A 22910-nucleotide genomic window follows, 5' to 3' on the forward strand; every position below is an offset into this window, starting at 1 on the left:
GAACAAAACCTTTAAAATAAAATCTTAAAAAACACTCAAGGAGATGAAGGAAAATAAACAGAACGAAAGGATATAAGGGAAACAATGAATGAGCAATATGAGACTCTTAGTAAAGAAATAGAAATTTTAAATAAGAACCAAACACAAATACAGGAGTTGAAGACCACAATAACTGCAATGAAAAATGCCCTCAAGAGCAGACTGGAACTGGCAGAAGAAAGAATCTGTGAACTCAAAGACAAGACATTTGGTATGAGTCAGGCTGAGGAGAAGAAAGGAAAAAGAAATACTGAAAGCAAAAATAGCCTAAGGCAGCTATGGGACACCACCAGGCACACCAATATATGCATTATGGGAGTCCCAAAAGGAGAAGAAAGAGAAAGGGGCAGAAGGAATATTCAAAGAAATAATGACAGAGAACTGCCCAAACTTAGCAAAACATGTGAATATGCACATCCAAGAAACCCAGAGAACACCAAACGGGATGAACATGAAGAAAAATACATCATATATTTATCACACAATCAAATGCAAAGGACAAGGAGAGAGTTCTGAAAGCTGCAAGATAAAAGCAATGTGTTACATACCAGAGAGCCCCAATAAGAGTGTGTGCCAATTTCTCATCAGAAATCATGGAGGCAAGAAATCAAAGCCACAGTAATCAAAACAGCATAGTGGGAGTGGATGTGGCTCAAGCATTTGAGTGCCTGCCTCCCCGGATTTAGTTCCCTGTGCCTGCTCAAGAAACAAAAACACACAAGCAAAAGCAAACAAACAAAACCAACTCAGGGAAGCTGATGTTGGTCAGTGGTTGAGTACCAGCTTCCCACATATGAGGTCCTGGGCTCAATCACTGGTACCTCATTGGGGAGCAGATGTAGCTCAGTGGTTGGGTGCCTGCTTCCCATGTACGAGGACTTGGGTCAATCCTCGGTACCTCCTAAAAAAAACAGCAACAACACACAGCATGGTGCTGGCACAAAGACAGACATATATACCAATGGAGTCAAATTGAGAGCTCAGAAATCAACCCTCACCAGTGATTTTTGACAAAAGTACTTAAGTGGGAAAGAAGTGTCTCTTAACACACGCTGCTGAGAAAACAGGATCACCATTTGGGGGGAAAAAAAAGGAGGAGGAAGAGGACCCCTCTAACACCATGTACAAAAATTAACTCAAAATGGATCAAAGATCTAAATACAAGAACTAGAATATCAAACTCCTGGGAGGAAAAGTAGGGAAGCATCTTCAGGACCTTGTGTTGGGCAATTGTTTCTTAGACTATACCCACAGCACAAGCAACAAAAAGAAAAAAGAAAAATGGGACCTCATCAAAATGTAAAAATTTTGGTATTCAAAGAAAGGACTTTATCATGAAAGTTAAAGGACAACCTATACAGTGGGAGAAAATATTTGGAAACCACATATCTGGTAAGGGTTTAATATCCAGAATATATAAAGAAATCTTTCAACTCAACAACAGACGGCCAAACAGCCCCATTTAAAAATTCCATCAGGGAAATGAGAATGAAAAGAGATACCATTTCACACCCATTAGGATGGCTGCTAGTTAAAAAATGGAAAATAACAGGTTTTAGAGAGGATGTGGAGAAATAGGAACACTCATTGTTGGTGGCAGTGTCAAATGGTGTAGCCACTGTGAAAGACAGTTTGGCAGTTCCTCAGAAATCTAAGGATAGAACTACCATATTACCTGGCAATCCCATTACTAGGTATACACTCAAAAGAATTGAAAGCAAGGACTCGACCAGATATTTGCAAACCTGTATTCATAGTGGCATTATTTGGAATTGCCAAAAGATGGCAGTAAGACAAGTGTCCATCAACCAATGAATGGATAAATGAAATGTAATGTATACATACAATGGAATATTCTTCAGCCTAGAAAGGAGTGAAGTCCTGAGACAAGTGACAACATGGATGAACCTTAAAGACATGTTAAGTGAACAAATCCAGACACTAAAGGATGAATATTATATGATCTTACTGATTTGAAACAATTGGAATTAGCAAACTTATAGAGTCAATATCCAGAAATGGGTTACCAGGGGGGACGGGATTAGGGACAGGGAATGGAAAGTTAAGGCTTAAAATGTACAGAGTTCCTGTTTGGAATGATGAAAGTGTTTTGGTAATAAATGGTAGCACAACATTGTGGGTGGAGTATATATCTCTGAGGTATATATCTCAATATGATTAAAAGGGGAGATGTTAGATTGTATGTATGATAAAAGAATTTTTTAAAAACCAGGAAACCACTACACAAACAGTGAAGCCCATGTTAAACCATGGACTTTTGTTAATAGTACAATTATTTTTAAAATGTGTTATCATCAGTTTTAACAAATGTTTCACACCAATGCAAGGTGTTGGTAGTGAGATGATATATTGTAATCCTGTATTTTATGCATAATTGTTAAGTCCACTAATTTTTTAAAAATTTTAATTATCATTGTATTAGTCGGCCAAAGGGGTGCTGATGCAAAATACCAAAAATTGGTTGGTTGGTTTTTATAAAGGGTATTTATTTGGGGTAGGAGCTTACAGATACCAGGCCATAAAGCATAAGTTACTTCCCTCACCAGAGTCTATTTGGAGCAAGATGGCTGCTGACATCTGCGAGGGTTCAGGCCTCCTGGGCTCCTACGTTCCTGGGGCTTGCTTTACTCTGGCTTCAAGGTTCCTTCCTTCCTGGGGTTGGCTTCTCTTTCCTCTGTGTGCTGACTTCCCAGGGCTTCAGTTTAAGTCTTCAGCATCAAACTCCAAAATCAAAACTCCAACATTAAAAACCCTCAACTCTGTCCTTTGCCATGCCTTTTATCTGTGAGTCCCCACCCACCAAGGGTTGGGGACTGGGTGGGGACTCAATGCCCTAATCATAACTCAATCATGCCCAGGTACAGATCAGATTACAAGCATAATCCAATGTTTCTTTTTGTCATTATCAGTTATATAAAACTGCTACAATCATTTATTTTCCAACTTAGGAACTGAAAATAGAGTGATTTCATAGTATTTCTGACTCTAATCATAAGGCAGTCCCTACTTTCTACCAGAGTATATTGAAAGCAAACTATCATATAGGAATAATAGTAGCATATCATATAGGAATAATCATAAAATTGGGAATTGTGGTCATGACAAACAAATCAGGTCTGTATATTAAAAGCAAATATGAAATAGCGTTAAAATATATAATAAATAATCTCTGTTTAAAATATGATAGATATGAGTCTCTAAATTTTAGTAGCCATGGACCTCTAAAATAATTTAACACTTAAGGGTGTATGTGTTGTGTGTGTTCTTGTTTTATGGGGTTTCTATAAACATTCTTTTCATGAGTATTTGAGCTTATCTTATATTTGACACAGCAGAAACCTAGCTCTAAAGAGTTTCATTGATAATTACTTCCAAAACAGCAGCCACAGGATTTATTTCAACCTTTGCAGTGGATTTTAATCAAGTTTTGAATCAGTTCTTCCTTTTTTTTTTTATTTTATTTTGCTCTCCTTCAAAAGACCAAGGCCAACCTTGAAAGAACAAACAAATATTAAAAGGAAAGTTACCCTTTTAGAAGTTACAGGGAGATGAGGGCAGTTTGACTGCTTTGCCTTGGTTATCTGTCGGGGGGAGAGGGAGGAGCCAGGGTCCTGTCCAAGAGCTGTGTATGTTGATTTCAACCTCAGAAGTATTAAATATTAGCTAATGAGACGAAATCCCTCCCTGCTCACCCCTAGGTGATGGCTGTCACTGCCCAGGACAGGCCCTGATACAGTGGTTAAGAAAGGCATTGAATTACACTGCCTCTAATTTTCTAAATGAGAAACCTCATTAATGACTTGTGGAAATGTATATATGTCTTCTCCAGGCTAGTGGAGAGAGGGTGAGCTTAACCATTGCAAGACCAGGGAAACCACAGCCTGGTAACACTGTTCGAGAAGCAGGAACTCCTATTAGCAGTCAACAGCACTCCCAGCAGCTGTATCACATCAGACCCAGCTCACACAAGGTGAGGTTTTTTGTTCTTTTGTTTTTGTAATTTCCGTCATCTTCAAAGGATTGTTGTGACAAACTGATAAGATTTAAATGAAGGCTGTCATCCTTTTGAAAAAAGTGAACATAGGTGTTTGGAATGTGAAATACCTGTTTTGATACCTTGGAGAGTATGTCATCTAGTTACTCACCCAGTAGAGATCATTTCTTGGTAGGAAGGTTTCTCTGTCAACTGATTTGATGAAAAAAAACATTTATCTTACAGAGAAATCCCCTGTTTGTTTAGTCCTACTTCAAAGTGAAATTATCTTGGGTAGCTAATTTAAATGTAACAGTTGATTATATGGTTGAAAAAGCCTAATGAAGATATGATCCACAAGTTCATAATTAGCAATTTGTCAGGTTGTCTGCAATAATAGATATGTGAATATTAAAATAAATGAATCATAAATTTTGATAGGTATGTATTGTTTTAGTTTGCCAAAGGGCTTCCAATGCAAAATACCGGAAATGGGTTGGCTTTTTATAAAGGGATTTATTTGGGGTAAAAGCTTACAATTCCAAAGCCATGAAGAGTTCAACTTAAGATACCATAAGAGGTGCTTTCTCACAAAAGTCAGCTGCCACATGGTGAAGCAAGATAGCCACCTTCCCAGCCCCTGGGCCAAACTGAAGTCCTTTTTTCCACATGGGAGGATGAAATATGGCAGCTTCCTTTTCCTGTTCAATGTCTGTGTCTTTCTGTACCTTCCATATATATCAGACCCCACCAAAGGGCAGAGACCCAAGCCAGCTCAGGCTTCACTGACATAGTCCAATCAACAGCCCTGAAGTGATCTTATCAAGTAATCTAATCAAAGGACTCTCAACAGAATTTAATGCAATGATAGGGCATCACACCCACAGGAGTAGATTAGTTTATAAACATAATCTTTCTCTTTGGGATTTATAAAATAATTGCAAACTGCCACATATAGCATATTTTTTTTATGTTATAATTTACAGAAATACTATACTCATTTAAAATTCCCATTTGTTGAGCTTTTTTACTGCTTCTTCAGTCAGTATTTAACTGGTCTTAGGTCCTTCATCTGACTGAAAATGCCAGTGCCTTCTCATTCTTGTTCCAGAAATCAAAAAGAGTGGTACTTTACTACATTCTTGATATTATTTATGCCATTTGAACCATGAGGCATACAGAATTTTTAAAAAGATAATATTTACCTAATTATGTGAAAATAGAAAATGAAATTGCTTCAGTAAACAATAACTTATTCATCCATCTGTTTAAAAACCATAGGAAGTTTCTTATGCACTAAAGTTACTTTTTTAATGTAGGTAAACTATTCAAGAGGATGCTTGCCTTGAGAGTATACAAGCAAAGAAGTGTGGCTTAAAGGGACAGTATTTTGGGCCCATCACGTTAATCTAGTTTTCTGAGCTTAAGTACAGACTTGTCACTGGTCTTTGGTTTAGTTAATATTTAAAAGAAATTATATCCACAGACTATGTTCTCATTTCTGAACAAAAACCTTAATGTATGAAGGAAACCTATAATTTTACCATCATAATGATGACTATGGAAAGGGAGTTATTGTTTTGAATAGGAGTTGTTCCATGCAACTTGTCCTTGAATTACAAATTATATGTATTCCTAAAAAATTTATAAGGCAAAACTTGTATTGAATCTTTTTTACCTCATTGAAGTCCACAATAATTTGAGATACAGGTGTCTATGGCAACATTATCATTTGAAGACAATTTTAAAAACTGTACTTAATCATTCTAACATTCGTATAGAGAACATTATTTTATTTGTTTCAGCACATGTATTTTTCTCCTAAAACTCTGCTAAATCTTATTCTCTTTAATTTCATGTGACTATTTTTAAATAGCAATGCTGAATTTATTCTTACTTTAGGTATTTGCAAACCTGTTGGTTAGAAGGACCTCATGGAATGTATTTTTAAATGTTAATTTAGCTATTTACTACTAACATACTGCATTTGTTATGTCAAATCCTGGTTTAGGAAAAATAAAGGGTTTGGTAAGATCTCCAAAGGAAAACACACACCAACACTTCACCAAAGCAACCTATACTCAGACAACTATAATCACTGTTAAAAATTAAAGTTTATGTTAGTCAACTATTAACACACTACGTAGTTGCTTGGATAAATATTTACATGCTCTTGAACCCTTAGAAGGGTTTTTGAAGTGTACTTATTATAATCTTTAATGTTTGATTTGATTCCTGAGGAAAAAATGTATACATTTCAGATAGCTAGAGGAGTTTAAAAAAAGAAGAAAAACTACCTGAAATTGATTAAACACCTGAGGGCTGAAATGCCTACATAAATACACTCAAGGCTGAGTTTACCTGAGTTGCGTCATTTTAATGAAGTAGTTTTGTCCAAATGTGAGCGATACTAACATATCCTTTAGATAGGAGATCGCTTTAAGATTGTCACAAGTTTTTACTAGGTCATAATTTCTAGGAGCACTACAAGTTATCCTCTTGATAAAATTTCAAGAATATATGGATTCCAGATCTAGTGAAGAGCAGATGGGCCTGGAATCCCAGGAGGGATTTGGGGATTAGGTAAATACCATTATGAATAATCAAGTAACATGTCAGCTCTTTAAAATAATGTCATTAAAGGAAATGCTATAATTTATATAAATACAATTTACTTATCTCTTCATATGCATATATTTCAATTCACATATTATCTGGTGTAGAATTATATTGAAATTGCCCTTATTCTGCTCACTTAATATATTGGATAAAATATCTGAACCAGCTATATTTTCACCAAAATATTCTTCTTTCCTATCTTAATAGTTCCTGGTGTGGTCATTTCTTTTCAAATAAAAAAATAGTTTTTAAAGTATTCCTATGAAATTGTACAAGTGGTTCTTGATGTGTGCAACCCAGGAGTAAAATAATTATCAGCCCTGTCAGTTTTAAAATTCAGATTTCAACTCAAAGATGTGTAATTATCTTCTGTGTATCTATTCAAATAATAGAACTTCTAAACAAGTGGTATTACCTTGTTAAGATTAATTTGTGTCAAAAATAATTTTACATGAGAAGTTACTGATACTATAAGTTTAAGGTTCAAATCCCAGTATACTCCATTAATGTTGTATGATTGATGCCACCTCTGTAAACCTGTTATTTTCAGAACTCTTGTGAGAATTAAATGAAATAATGCATATAAAATCATTAGCATTGCACATAGTGAGCATAGTTAGTATTGCTGTTTTAATGTTAACATTCAGTATATAGACTTCACTTTTATTGGATTCTCATCAAAAAGAAAAGCGATGTTTTAAATTCTCCTTTACTTATTTGCAGGGGTTGTTTCAACAATCAGTGTCAGTGACAAAAAAGTCAGTAAAAATACCTTTCCCTGAGAATATTAACTTTTGGAAATCTGTTTTCCCATCATTAACTTTTTCAGAAATTCAGTTCTTTGTATCCTTTTAGCTTTTCATGAAAGTTTTACAGGAAGATTCACACCTTTCTCATGATTTAAAACTCTGTTAATCCTAGTCAGTAAGGATTGGAAGATAATTCTTCAGCTTATTTCTAGCAGTTTGCAAATCCATACCTTTTATACTTACTCTGCCAACTTTTCTTTCAAAGAATAAAGGGAAAAAATAAAATTAATTGGTTTGTCATCAGAATCTTAACTCTTAAATATACGCGACTTTTATAGAATTAATTGTAGAATTACCTTAGAGTTCAAGATAATTATACAAATGATTTGTTTGTTTTGCTTTGGCTTCCATATATGAACAGTCCTGAGTTTTTTTCAATTCCATAACTAGTCACATGAAAACGCAGTAGTCCAAAATTTACATTGCAAACAACATTCAGTATAGAGTTTTTACCAATTAAGAACTGTATATATTCAGTTCTATATAGTAAGGAACTTTAAAATATGAGTTTATAAATGCCATATAAGTTAATACTTTAGTTTATGTCATCTTTCTCTCTATATTTTTCATGATCCAATAATTTTTCTTCTTATGTTTTAGGATTTTACCCAATGTGTTATATGCCAAGAAAAACACATTACTATAAAGAAGGAGCCACACGAGTCTCTTGGAATGACAGTTGCTGGAGGCAGGGGAAGTAAGAGTGGCGAGCTGCCCATCTTTGTGACCAGTGTGCCACCTCATGGCTGTCTTGCACGAGATGGCAGGATCAAGAGAGGTAAGATAGGATTTTGAGCTACCACATCTTCTGCCTGAATTAAACTTACATTTTTAAAAATCAAGTCTCTACAAAGTTTACTGGTAAACATGATTTTTTAAAATCCTTTATGATGGGGAAACGGACTTTGGCCCAGTGGTTAGGGCGTCCGTCTACCATATGGGAGGTCCGCGGTTCAAACCCCGGGCCTCCTTGACCCGTGTGGAGCTGGCCATGTGCAGCGCTGATGCGCGCAAGGAGTGCCATGCCACGCAAGGGTGTCCCCCGCGTGGGGGAGCCCCACGCGCAAGGAGTGCGCCCGTGAGGAGCCGCCCAGCGTGAAAAGAAAGAGCAGCCTGCCCAGGAATGGCGCCGCCCACACTTCCCGTGCCCGTGCCGCTGACGACAACAGAAGCGGACAAAGAAACAAGACGCAGCAAATAGACACCAAGAACAGACAACCAGGGTAGGGGGGGGAAATTAAATAAATAAATAAATCTTAAAAAAAAAAAAAAAATCCTTTATGATGTCCCTTGCAAATGAAAGTATAATGCCTTCCTATGAGATTTAGAAAATGCTAATAAAAAAAAGGACAACTATTGAAGCTTGATGACAGCTCTAGAATTTGCTAATAGTTGCCCAGTCTTTTGGATTGTTTTATGTGGAAAAGATCCTCTAAGAGATACATTTCCATCACTGAGGCAGATTAGATGCTCTGAAGGGTTGTCTCACTAAAAAGCAAACATTGCTTGTAAAGTTAATTTGGAGGAAAAAATGCAAAATTGTTTATATGGTATGGGATCATGGATGCAAAATTAAAGAGACTAGATAGAAAACAAAATTTCTTGAAAGCCAAAGAATATTTATTTCTGGGTTAAAGCCAAAGAGTATTTATTTCTGGGTAGTAAGATTTATTTTGCTCTTTTGTATTCCAAATTCCAGAAGAGGCATATATTACCTTTAAAGTGCTGTGGTTGAGGGGATTGGAATAGGAGGTAGGGCAGAGGACAAGCTTTATTTAAAAAGTCATGGTTTAGGGTTAAACTTCTTGACAATTTCATATTCCCCATCAAAACTATATAATTGAAAGAGGTGGTAGTGGGTGTTGGTAAATAGCCTCCATGACCAGGATAAAAATAACATTCTCCATTGATTTGTTCATATGGAAGAGTACATCTTAAAAGTTATTTGTTGAAGCACAGAGGTGAACCCCTACCTCATACCATATATAAAAATTGACTCAAAATGTATCAAAGACATAAATAGAAGAGTAAAATTCTTAGAAGAAATCATAGGTGTACATTTTTGTGATCTTGGCTTAAGCAATGGTTTCTTAGATATGACACCGAAAGTATAAGGAACAAAAGAAAAAACATAGCAAAGTCGAAGTCATCAAAATCACAAACTTGTGCTGCAAAGGAGACCATCAAGGAAGTGAAAAAAACACACAGAATGAGAGAAAATACTGTCAAATAAAAAATGTGATAAAGGACTTGTTTCTGGAATATTTAAGGAACTCTTAAAACTCAATACAAAGACAAACCAATTTAAATCTGGACAAAGGATCTAATAGATATTTCTACAGAGAAGATATACAGATGATCAATAAGCACATAAAAAGATGCTCAAAGTATTAGTCAGTAGGGAAATGCAAAATTAAAAACCAGGATGAGATGGAAGCGGAAGTGACTCAAGCAGTTGAGTGCCCACCTTCCACATGGGAGGTCCCAGGTTCAGTTCCCAGTGTCTCCTAAAGAAAACAAAACAGACAACAAGCGAGAAAAAAACAAAAACTATGAGCAAACAGACAAGGGAGCCAACTCAGGGGAGCCAATGTGGCTCACTGGCTGAGCGTCAGCCTCCTGCATGCAAGTCCCTGGTTCAATCCCCAGTCCTGGTCCCTCAAAAAAAAAAACAGGATGAGATATTACTTCTTGCCTAACTAGGATGGCTGTAATGAAAAAGATAAGATAGGGAAGCGGATTTGGCCCAGTGGTTAGGGCATCTGCCTGCCACATGGGAGGTCCGCGGTTCAAACCCTGGGCCTCCTTGACCCATGTGGAACTGGCCCATGTGCAGTGCTGATGCGCGCAAGGAGTGCTGTGCCACGCAGGGGTGTCCCCACGTAGGGGAGACCCATGCGCAAGGAGTGTGCCCTGTAAGGAGAGCCGCCCAGCGCGAAAGAAAGTGCAGCCTGCCCAGGAATGGCGCTGCACACATGGAGAGCTGACACAGCAAGATGATGCAACAAAAAGAAACACAGATTCCTGGTGCCGCTGACAAGGATAGAAGCAGCCACAGAAGAACACACAGTGAATGGACACAGAGCCCAGACAACTGGGGGGGTGGGGGGGAAGGGGAGAGAAAGAAATAAAAAATCTTTAAAAAGAAAAGAAAAAGATAAGATAATAACAAATGTTGGCTAGGATGTAGGGAACCCTCATTAAAATTATGCAGCTGCTTTGGAAAATAGTTTGGTACTTCCTCAAATGATTAATTACAGTTATTATCATATGCTCTAGCAAGTCCCTTCCTGGAGAGATGAAAACATGTGTCCACATAAAAACTTGTACAAGAATATTTATAGCTGCATTTTTTATAATAGCCAAAAAGTGGAAACAGCCCAATATCCATCAGCTAATAAACAGATAGACAAAGTATGGTATAGCCATACAATGGAATATTATTTGGCCATAAAAAGAAATGACATACTGATATATGCTACAACATGGATGAACATAGAAAAACCTTATGCTAAGTGAAAGAAGCAGTCGCAAAAGACCACATATTGTATGATTCCATTTATATAAAATGTCCAGAAGGGGCAGTAGAGACAAAAATTAGATAAATGATTGCTTACGGCTAGGAGAAAGGGAGTTGACTGCTGTTGGCATAGGGTTTTTTGGTTGGTAATGAAAATGTTCTGAAAATGATTGTGCTGATGGTTATACAACTCTGTAACTACACTAAAAACCATAGAATGGTGTGCTTTATATGTTTTATTTGAATGGTGTGTGAATTATATCTTGAGAAAGCTGGGGTTTTTTTTTAAGTTATTTGTCCAGTTGTGGAATTGGGGTAATTTTTATTTCCTTCAAGTATTTTATTATGTTTTCCAAGTTTTCTACAATAAGAATGTTTTGTGTTAGTAATCTAAGAAATAAATGGTAAATTCAAAGAGGGGATTTTCTGTAGACTTTTGTGATATGCTTATGCTTCCCACACCACAAATCCTTTCCTTCCTAACCTTTCTTATAATCCTTTTTGCCCTTTTTACTATATCACTTGGCAGAGCAACAAACACTTTTTTTTCCTCAAGCAAGTGAAAATGTTCAAATCACAAGTTTGATATCTTCTCTTTTTATCTACTGGGATGTTTACACTGGATGAAACATGTAGGGTTATCTTTATATATAAAACTGTATAAATACAAAATAAAATATGTTAAAAACTCATATCCTGAGAGAAAAGACTCAAATAATTCTTGAAGTGGAAAGAACTGTAGAAATCACTGAAGCTGAAAAAAGAGAAATGCCCAGGGTCTAGGCACAGCCAAACTAAGACTGATAATTTGCACTTTGCACTGGGTTACAGTACCTCAGGCCATACATTTTCCTATATATTATGAAATTATCTTAAATTTTTGAATTGCTTGATGATATTTTCCATGAATTGGATTTTCCTCCGTATTACAAAAATTACAGAGAAGTAGAAATGGTCTTTTACCTTACTTCTTAGTTATTGGAACTAACCTTTGTTGATTAGTTTATAAATAACAGGATTTACAGGGTGCTTGGTAGCTGCGCTCACTTTTCTCCTCTCTTCATTTGAATAGGTGATGTGTTGCTAAATATCAATGGTATAGACTTGACCAGTTTAAGTCACAGTGAGGCGGTGGCTATGCTGAAAGCCAGTGCTGCTTCCCCCGCTGTCGCCCTTAAAGCGCTGGAGGTCCAGATTGTGGAGGAGCCAGCCCAGGCCACGGAAGAGCAGCCAAGTGCTTTCAGTGAGAATGAGTACGACGCCAGCTGGTCCCCATCATGGGTCATGTGGCTTGGCCTTCCAAGGTACATAGTAAATTCACCCATAAGAACACAAAGGCTTTAGTTAGATGAAAGTAGCAACATCAAGTCAAGTTATGAAAGAAATTGGTAGTTTTCTCAGGTTATTACATTTTTTGCCTTTTTTAAAAGATTTATTTATTTTATTTCTCTCCCTTTCCCCTCTCCCCCCCCCCCCCCCCCCGTTGTCTCTTCTCTGTGTCTATTTGCTGCATGTTCTTCGTCCACTTCTGTTGTTGTCAGTGGCACAGGAATCTGTGGGTTTTTTTGTTGCGTCATCTTGTTGTGTCAGTTCTCTGTGTGTGCAGCGCCATTCCTGGGCAGGCTGCACTTTCGCGCTGGGTGGCTCTCCTTACGGGGCGTACTCCTTGCGTGTGGGGCTCCCCTCCGTGGGGGACACCCCTGCGTGGCAGGGCACTCCTTGCGCGCATCAGCACTGCGCATGGGCCAGCTCCACACGGGTCAAGGAGGCCCGGGGTTTGAACTGCGGACCTCCCATGTGGTAGACGATGCCCTAACCACTGGGTCAAATCCGCTTCCCAGGTTATTACATTTTAAAAGGCAAATTTAATAAGAATTATGCTAAAAAGATTTCTGTTAAAAAAAAAATGAATAAGGCAATTCTTCCTATTCCTATCAAGAACCTTTACATGGGCCAGCCATGAGGTTGGATGTCAGTCTATTGCTTAGAAAAGCTGCTGTTTACCACCATTCATTCAGATAGATACTTAGGCGTCACGTGCATTTATCACCAGAAATACCAAGCCCCATCCCTATAGCCTTTTATGAAAGACCTTTTCTAATCTTGTTAACTCTTCCTAGTAAGACAGAGTTTGAAACTCAATTTTTATTGGACCGAAGAGCTCTTGAAGCCAAATCATTGGTGTTTAAGAATCATTGCTCCTAACAACCTTTACAAGGAGCTTGCTGTTTTAAGCCTGACTCTGAGCGAATGGGTAATGAAAGCATTTTGAACCTCCAGTGGCATCACAGGCTATATCCCTCTCTCGAGTTATATGATTGTTTTGTTATTTTGTATTGAGATAGGAAGACTATGACTGGCTGTTATTTTTCTCCAAGTCAGTTTAGATTCTTACTATAAATAAGAATCCTAAAACTGAAATATCATGAAGTGTTTTGCTTCTTAGCCAAGTATGAAAATTGATTCTTTAAAATAAAAATATAAAAAATAAATAAAAAATAAATAAATAAATAAATAAAATAAAAATAAGCATGTGCTGATTTCAGAGCCATCTGATTTCAAAGGTATAGTAATAGCTAGCATTTGTATGGTACTGTAAGGTTTATAAAATAATTTCCATAAATAGTAACAGGAAAATAAAAGGCTATTATTATTTTATTTGTTGATCATCTAACTTATCTACTGTTCTCTTGATTTAAAAAATAATAATAAAAAGTCCTAAAACAGATAGAATTCATGTCTTAGCAGCCTTTAGGGACTTGATGGAGAAACAGATTTTTTTTTGATAAAGGTGAATTTAACTACTTCATATATGTTTATTTCACTTGCCAAAGTTGATTTATTTTTTCCAATTAACATAAATTTTAACAATTGTTATTAAACTCCTACAGAGTACTATCTAAATTGAGGCTTTAGCAATCAAGAAAACCTAATGTATCGTTCTAGATACTCAACCTGACACTTTGACATGTCAATTTTACATGGAGAGTGGTTGAAATGCTTTCTTCACACAATCGCGGGGGAGAAGTTGTCTCATCCTGCTCTACAGTTGCGGAGCAGAGCACTGACTGTGTAGCTGGAGAGACCATCCCTGTCCTCCAGAAATTCTCTTGCCCTGTTGCTTCCTTCAGTTTTCCTTAGCTGCTATTCCAGCCTAGTTTGAGGGCCAACACATATACCTGTGTGTTCAGAACAGCTTCTGATGTGCGGGAAGAATAACAAAGATTTTAGGAGAGAAGTAACACTGTAGAGTAAAATCTATCTTTGGAACCACTTGTACTGAGAGAATGCCTGTCAACATCATGGCAAACCTATGTTTGAACCGTGGGTCCGAGGGCCTCTCGTCTGTGGGATTGCAGGTGACCCCTGTGAGCAGGTTTCCTGCTGGGCAGGGTGGCAGCGCACAGCTTTCCTTCACAGGGGAGGCTCTTCCTCTGTAGTTTACCAGGGGTGCACCAGAGAACTGTTTGTTTTTTTGTGGACGATCCAGAATAATGAAAATAACCAATGCTGTCCCTAAAGAAGCAGACCAATTCATGGGACTTTGCCCACACCTTTTTTTTTCATCAGTGAGCTTAAAAAAAAACTAGAACAGATTAAAAGTTCTGGTCTGTTATATGTCTAACATGTTATATGTTATATCTTTCTTTACAGAATCAGCTTTACTAAGAAAACCTTTTTAATAGATTAAAAACAGAAAACCTTCCCTTATATGCCTGTAGATCCAGCTTTGCCTAAAAATGAAAGATAATATCTATTAAGAGGCATTTTCTCTATATCATTTAGGTTTTTTAAAAATTATTTTTAGTTTTAAGTTTTTACTCCCAAATCTATAGAGCTATGGAAGTGTAAGTCATCTTTTCTTCCTAATAGTAGCACTTCCTCCAAACTGACAATACACTGTAACTGTTTCATCTCAATGTCCATGATACAAAAAGAAAAACACAGATGATTTATTTATTTTATTTTTTTACTTTTTTCCAGGTTGAATTCCTTATTTTGCAATCAGAATCTGCCTTAATATGAAAGCATTTTGAATGAAGGAGAAAGGACAACAAATAACTCCTCATATAGATTAAAAGTAGAACATTGGAGTATGCCGATAGTTGGTTTTTTTTTGTTTTTGGAAGCTACACTACTAATCTTCTCTTTCTTTCATTTAAATGCTGAAATCAGTAATTTTCATTCTACTTTGTCATTATTTTTGTAGATACAGATGAGTTTTAGAGTTGCAGATGTTGTTGACAATGCCGTGAACAAATATGGGCATAAAACCATTCCATACAAAAAGCCGAGATGTGATCCGAAACCAAGTTTATTTAAGTGTTCTCTGTGTGTGTGTGTGTGTGTGTAGGCATTTATCTGTATAGATATGGCTTCACTTGGGAAGAAAAGACTGAAAAGTCTACCTAGGACTGCATTTGAGCTAGAAAATGGGTTGTGAAAACTATATGTTCAGAAAAAGCTAAAGTAGCCCTTTTTCTTTTTTCAAGACTGTCAGGTATAACATGGTGTGGAGTTACAGCAAAGATTAGCAAGCTAGAAAAGCTTCCGTGTTCATTTTTATTTATTTTTGTGTTCATTTATAGTGCCCTGCATAGCTGCCATGATATAGTTTTACGAAGAAGCTCTTTGGGAAGTTGGGGCTTTAGTATTGTTGGTGGATATGAAGAGAACCACACCAATCAGCCTTTCTTCATTAAAACTATTGTTCTGGGAACTCCTGCTTATTATGATGGAAGATTAAAGTGAGTCTTGTTATATTTAATCACGTGATTCATGTTCATTTGATAGATATGAACTACACTAGGGTCAGCACTGAACCCAGCCTGCTCTCTGTGTTTGTAAATAAAGTTTTACGGGAACACAACCATGCATACTTGTTGATAATTGTGTCTGTAGGTGCTTTTGTGCTACAATGGCAGCACTGAGTCATTGCGCAGAGACAGCATGGACTACAGAGCCTAAAATACTCTCTGGTCCTTTACAGTAAAAACTTGCCAACCCCTGACCTAGATTAAAGCAATACCTTTACCACCTTGTCACTCGCAGCTAGATTTTGTTAATCTAATGACAGGCACTGAACCTAAGTCTTTTGACTGGGCATTTTGTGACATCGCTGCTCACTCTGAGCAGTGTTCCAAATAACCGACTCAGGTCCCACCCTGTCATTAGATTACTGTGCTCTATTTTTCTCCACCATGCCTATTACTCATGGTATTATATTATGCAAGCTTCTTGAGGGAGGGATTTTGTTGAATTTATTATTACATCCCTAGCAGCCATAATAGTGCTTCATATAAAGTAAGGTCTCAACAAATATCAGATGAATGAATCATAGCCTACAGTTTGTAGACTGTGCCAAGTGCTGTGCATGTTATTTCATCTTCTTAACAACCCTTTGAGGTAAGTGCTATTATTATTCTGGTTTCACAAATGAGATAAATGAGGCTTGGAGAGGTTAAAGAAATTTGTCCCGAGATCAGGTAGCTGAAAGTGGCTCAGCTGCATTTAAACGCAGGGCTATCTGGCTCAGAGCCTTTGCCTGCAGAGCCTCTGCTAACGGCCAACACTGGGCAGGAAGTACTTGCTCATTCAAGGTACAACCTTTTTTTTTGCCCTTTTCCAAACTCAGGAACTGGTAGAAGAAAGGAAGCACTATTAAGTCAAGAAATATCACACAAGGGAGCAGATATAGCTCATTGGTTGAGTGCCTGCTTCTCACGTATGAGGTCCCAGGTTCAATCCCTACTACCTCCTTTAAAAAAAGAAAAAAAAAGATATCACACAACAGAGAGGAGATGGTTGATTGTAAGTTCCTAGTGCCTAGATTTGAGGTTTGACTTTGTGTTTGTTTTTTTAAGGAGGTACCGGGGATTGAACCCAGAATCTCATACATGGGAAGCAGGTGCTCAATCAATGAGCTACACCCCTAATGCCTAGTTTTTGAATGAAAAACTAGTTCTTAAAAATTAAAAGAATGTTACAAATGCAAATGTGTTCTGTTTCAAAAGGTAAAGTGACATCTAAATGATACTGTGAAAAGTTGATCAACTATAGTGTGTTCCATATCACCTTTATGTTGATAAATATGGAAAAAGAATATTTTAAGAGGAAAAGAGTAGAATGAAAATAACCATTCTTTTAGCTCAGTTACTTCTCAACTATGCTGGACCTCAGTTTATAATTTGCATCCATTTACTTCTAAAAAAGAAATTGATATAGCTAACACTAAAATAGCTTAATTATTAAGGTCATTGAATTACAAACTAAAGATCCAAAGTCATTAAGGATAGAAAGTCCTCAGATTAATCATCCATTTGTGATAATTCTGATTGGAGAACAGTATCAGTAACTTAAGAGGAAGTAAGGTTCTTATTTTCTTTTTAATTCAGTTCTTCAATGTCTGAACTCTTAAGAGTAAAAATAGAAATAAGTCAAAATAGCAACTAACCCCTCAAAATGCATTACTTCATATTTTTTAAAGAGGAAACAGATTTACTCCCCTAATCATATCTTGCTTAAGCTGATCTGCTTGTCCTTGAAAATCACCCATAGTTACCAGAACATTTGGCACAAGGGTATCCTTGATTGGCATGGGGATGCCAAAACAGGCTTAAGAATTGCCCCACATGTTGCTCAAAGTAGATGATATACCCTACTAATTGACAGTTAATTGTTAAGTAAAATTGTAATTTTCAAGCTAAACAAATTTCAAACAGGATAATGTTTTCAGTACCATAAAAATAGCAAAAGTATGTTTCTGTTTGTCTTTGTCCAGATGTGGCGATATGATTGTAGCGGTGAACGGCCTGTCCACCGTGGGAATGAGCCATTCCGCACTCGTGCCCATGCTGAAGGAGCAGAGGAGCAAAGTCACCCTGACCGTTATTTGTTGGCCTGGAAGCCTCATATAGATTTTTGAAATTAGTTTTGAATCAAGCATCTTTCTTTTTTAGGTTTGTGAAAGAAATCCTTTTTGGTTTCATTGTGTTTCTGGTTGTTAGGCACTACTGACACAGCTGGTATAGGCAGGGCCAAAAACCACTAAGATTGTCCTGGTATTATCCTGAAATGTTTTCTCAAGTTAGCCACATTTCTTTTGGCCTGAAAACAGTCTCCTGCTATATTTACAGAGTCTATATTTACAGAATTTAGACTCTGAGTTATCAGAATGTTATCTATAATACGTAACAAAGGCTACCCAAACTGGCAGAACCAGCTGGATTATAGGACTTCTGGTCGTTCTTTGTTTTCAAAAATGGAATCATAAAATGCATCATATATCCTCCAAGACTGTTGTCAACGAAACCAATAGCATTAACTGCCACTGTCTCAGCCGGTGCCATGAATGGATACATTTTCATTTGGGTGAGAACCGATTCCCGTTTTTCATCGGTACCAACATTTCAAAAATTCATCCTATTTATAAAGTTATCTTTCTTGTTTATTATATTTCTACTTTAATCGTTCAGTATTCATAGATAATGAAGACATAGGCTGGACACCAAGAAGTTTTTATTAAAAATAATGTACCATTATTAGAATAGTAGAGAATAAAAGATAATGTTATCTAGTGAAAAGAGGAATTTGGAAGGAATTATAGTTTAGTTCTGAAGATGGTAAAAGCCGCATTTACTTGAATAGTCCTGTAGCATTGAAGATTCATTTCCAAACGAATGTTTTGTTGCATAGGAAAATTCTGAAGCAGTTTTTGCTAAAAATCATTTCTGAAGTTTGTATTGTACTTACCAGCAATCTTGACTGGAAATGTTTTTGTGATTTATGCAATTAAAATGGATGATAAAGATAAAACCATACTGCTGTTAGATATACACTCATATATCACAGCCAAATAGGAGACCTTTTTATTTTATTCTGATAAGAGTCTTGAATGTTTTAGAAGCCCTTGTTTTCCCCATTATTTCTTTACTAATGAACTTAATTATTTCAAGTAAGAGACTGAAAAGTTGTTTTGGTTTTTTTTATCTGAAACAGTAAGTTTTACATGTTATCTTTCAGTCAGTTCTTGGTCACTAGACTATTTCATATTTTTGAAATATTTTTGAAAGCTATGAGCTTCCTATTTTGTTTGTCCTTTATTCAACATGGTTCTCCTTTGGAAGAACACATAAAGAAGTGAATAAGAAAAAAGTATCTTTACCTTATTAATATTATGCATACTTGAAAAAAGTTTCATTTAGAAACCTAGTTAAGAATCTGAGCTAATTTACAAATGTCCCCTGGAATAAATGGTCTTGATGATGAGAGAATGTATTTCAAAACACTATCATCTGTTGTGAAGCATGACCACTTTATTTTCCAACTTAGCAGTTTTTTTGCTGGGATTTAGTGTATCTGCATGTCACTGATGATTTCAGTTAGTTTTATAGTGATTTTTTAAAAACATCTCTTTTGAATAAACAAGAAATGGCAACCGTAATGCTTACTGATATGTTCAACCCCTTCGCTACACTGTATGGACAACATATAACCAGGATACAGTGAAATGCCCCCTACAGTATATTACTGTTATGTGATGATTGGCTTTTGAAGCAAGTTGATATTCGAATGCTTTGATATTCTAATTGATATGGAACAAGTTTTTTTCCTGCTTCCCAGATAGAATTTTGTAACCTACTTTGCTATTTTTTAAAGCATTTTATAAGAGTACATCATTTTTCTTGGGGAGTAACCATCTGTCAACAAATATCATAATTACTGGTTTGTTATATATGAAGTACTTACATTGAACCCCATGGTATAATGAGTATTTTTGGAGGGAAAAAATTTTTCCATGTTATTTTTATCATGGCAGTCATGGACTCAGCATAAACTACAGCTTTTCTTACAAAAGACTGTAGTTACTGGTCAGAATGATGTTTGGTGATGGAAACTTGTTCATAATTTATTGTTACTATGGAAATATTTGGATTTTCTCATTTTAAACTCTCTGGTTAAATATTTTGATTTGTTCTGTGCCTTTAAATTATTTCAGGATTTTTCAGATATGTTTAAATAATGATGTGATAATCATTCAGGATGGAAATAAAAGTCATCATTTCCATAATAGCAGTGTTGTCTCTTTTCTTGAACAGCAGAAGTTCACTCATCCTGTGATCCTGATTTTTTTTTCCTGTCCACCCTCTAATTCACAGTCCTATAGACAGAATACATAGGATCTCTCCTGACTCTTGGGATTGTTACCTCAGCACACCTCTGACTGGCGCGGTCTGTCCAATGTTGTGACCAGTACACCATGTTGAAATAATGATCTTTTGAATATACTGAGTTATATAAAATATATTATTAGAATTTGTTTTACCAGTTTCGTTCTACTTTTTTTAATGCGGTTACTAGGAAATGTTAAACTACATGTGTGGTTCCCGTTACATTTCTATAGGATAGTGCTGCTCTAGAACCTCTCCTCACCACTTCAGCATCACAGCATTTACCAATTCAGGCAGTCCTGACTTTGCTGTTTCTCTTCTTCCTATGGCTTGGATACTTAGTCTGCATACAAATAATAATATTTAGTTAAAAGAAACAAAGTCATTTCCCCCATTTCCTAATAAATTAAGTTCAAACCAAGTCTTCCACAATCTGATCCCAGCTCAGTTTTCTAAATGATTTCACAGTCCCATTTACCATCCATTACTCCAGCAGATTCCCCAGCTGTTTCCTGCTTCCACGTGTATTCGTCTGTTTACTTTAACTGCAATGAATTCCCTTCCCTGCAGTTCACATTTTCCCATACGTACAGGTGTAATCTGAGTACTGTCCCTTCACAGATCATTTCTGTCTGCCTCTTCCCTCCTCCCCACTTTAAAGAGAATTACAGATCTCATTGGCCTTTATATCTGCATTATAGCCCTGATCACTTTCTACCTAAATATTATTATAGTTTGCTTTCTTTGACTGCTATTTTGCAATTTTGCCTACCAACCACCCCTAAGCCTGTGGTGCCCACAGGCTATATACAGAATGCCCTGTTGCTTTAAGCTTCCTAAAGCTCAGCATATCCGAAACCAAAATACGTTTTCCCCAACATTTGCCTACTTTTGTATATTTTTCTCTCCATCTTTCAGTCACAATTCTACAGAAAAGAATTTCTGATAAAATTCTTTCATCAGAGTAACTGTCCTAAATCCTGACCCCAGTGATCACTCTGATCATATTCTTGCCCTGCTTTAAATTTCCAATGGTTCCACATTGTCTGCAGGATAAGCACAAAATTGTGTAAAAGCCTCTTCATGATCTGGCCCCATCTACCCCACTCACCTTATTTCCTATCCTTCCTTAGTTCCATATAGAAACTACCACTCCGTACACAGCCACACCGAATGCTTGCTTGGTGCTTCGCCAGACAGAAACATTTTGGCAGTCACCGTACATGTTACTGTTGTGCTGTTTCTCTGCCTAGAATCCCTACGTGGACCAAGGGCTCAAATTTCATCTTCGGAAAATTGATACTGACCTCTTTGGGCAAGCATATTTCTTTTAAAAAAAAAAGAAAAACTCCTTTGACTCTGCCATTTCATAGTAAAATTTCCCTCAAAGAGTTGTCTCCACAAATTGTCTCCATTTTAGGCTTTTTCACTCTTTGTTTATAAGAAAAATTTTCAGGCAAAAAAAGGATATATAATACAATGCATACTTGTATACCCACCACACAGCTTGAATAGAAGGTCAGTCTCCATCTACATCTACTTCTTTCTGGCCTTCCCATGCATCTTGTGATACTTATATTACATATTTATACATCCTTCAAATATAGATTGCTGTGCATGTGTTTTATAGTTTCCCAGCTGCTAAAACAAACACCATACAATGGGTCAGTTTAACAACCGGAATTTATTCGCTCATGGCTTCAGAGGCTGGAGGGCTCGTTGCTTCACGGGGTCGGTATCTTCCAGCTGGCCATCAGTCTGGGGTTCCTCCATCACATGGCAGAGCACATGTCGACATCTTTCTCTTCTGTGGTCCACTGACTTCTAGCTTCTGGCTGCTCCCTGTGGCTTTTCTTTCTGTGTCCAATTTCCTTTGCTTGTAAGGACTTCAGCCATCCTCATTCAGTTTAGGTACCTTAACTAATCACATCTTCCAAGGTCCTATTTACAAATGGGTTCGTGTGCACAAGACCAGGGGTTGGAACCTGGAACATGCCTTTTGTAGGAGACATGATTCAGTTCCCAACAGCATGTTTTTTAAATGTTATGCAAATGCTATTGTATGAATGTATTGTTCTGTAACTTTTGCTCCAACAAGATTCATTCATGTTTATTAATGCAGCTCTAGTGGACGCATTTTCACTGCTATATACTCAATGACAATTTTATATCCATGCATTAGTTGGTGGGCATTTTTTTAAGATTAATTTATTTTCCCTTCCCTTTCCCTCCCCCCAGCTCCCTTCCCGTTGTTTGCACTCACTGTCTGCTGTGTTTGCTGGTTTTCTTTTTAGAAGGCACTGGGAACAAAACCTGGGACTTCCCATGTGGAAGGGAGGCACCTAATCACTTGAGCCACCTCCACCCTTGCTTGTTGTGTCTCTCATTGTGTTTCCTTCTTATGTTATCTCCTGGTGTCATCTCGCTGCATCATCTTGTTGTGTCAGCTCTTTGTCTTGCTCTTCTTCTTCAGGAGGCACTAGAAATCGAACCCAAAACCTCCTCTGTGGTAGGAGGGCACCCAACTGCTTGAGCCACATCTAATTCCCAGTCAATGAGCGTTTAAGGTTATTGCCATTTCTCGCCATTTTAAGTTATGCTACTGTGACCATTCAGAAGCAAATCTCCTTGTACACAAGGGAGAGCTTCTCCAAGGCAGTGATTCTTAGCCAATCCTCTCTGCGACTAAAAGTCAGTTGGGGAGCTGTTTAAAAATACGAAAGCCGATTTCATTGGTCTGGGATAGGCCTTGGAGACCA

General features: G+C 37.0%; 1 protein-coding gene across 1 annotated transcript in view; it reads left to right on the forward strand.

The window, feature by feature from the left end:
• LNX2 (ligand of numb-protein X 2) overlaps positions 1-20051 on the forward strand; it is an 81320-nt gene extending 61269 nt beyond the window's left edge. Inside the window, exons 6-10 of the mRNA XM_004458519.5 lie at positions 3890-4030; positions 8062-8239; positions 12054-12285; positions 15571-15729; positions 17763-20051. Of these exons, the coding sequence (XP_004458576.1) occupies positions 3890-4030; positions 8062-8239; positions 12054-12285; positions 15571-15729; positions 17763-17898 (846 nt within the window). The 3' untranslated portion in view covers positions 17899-20051. The remainder of the gene's footprint in view (positions 1-3889; positions 4031-8061; positions 8240-12053; positions 12286-15570; positions 15730-17762) is intronic.
• Positions 20052-22910: the final 2859 nt, after the last annotated feature.

This window comes from Dasypus novemcinctus, chromosome 15, assembly GCF_030445035.2.
Source record: "Dasypus novemcinctus isolate mDasNov1 chromosome 15, mDasNov1.1.hap2, whole genome shotgun sequence".
Taxonomy (NCBI): Eukaryota; Metazoa; Chordata; class Mammalia; order Cingulata; family Dasypodidae; genus Dasypus; species Dasypus novemcinctus.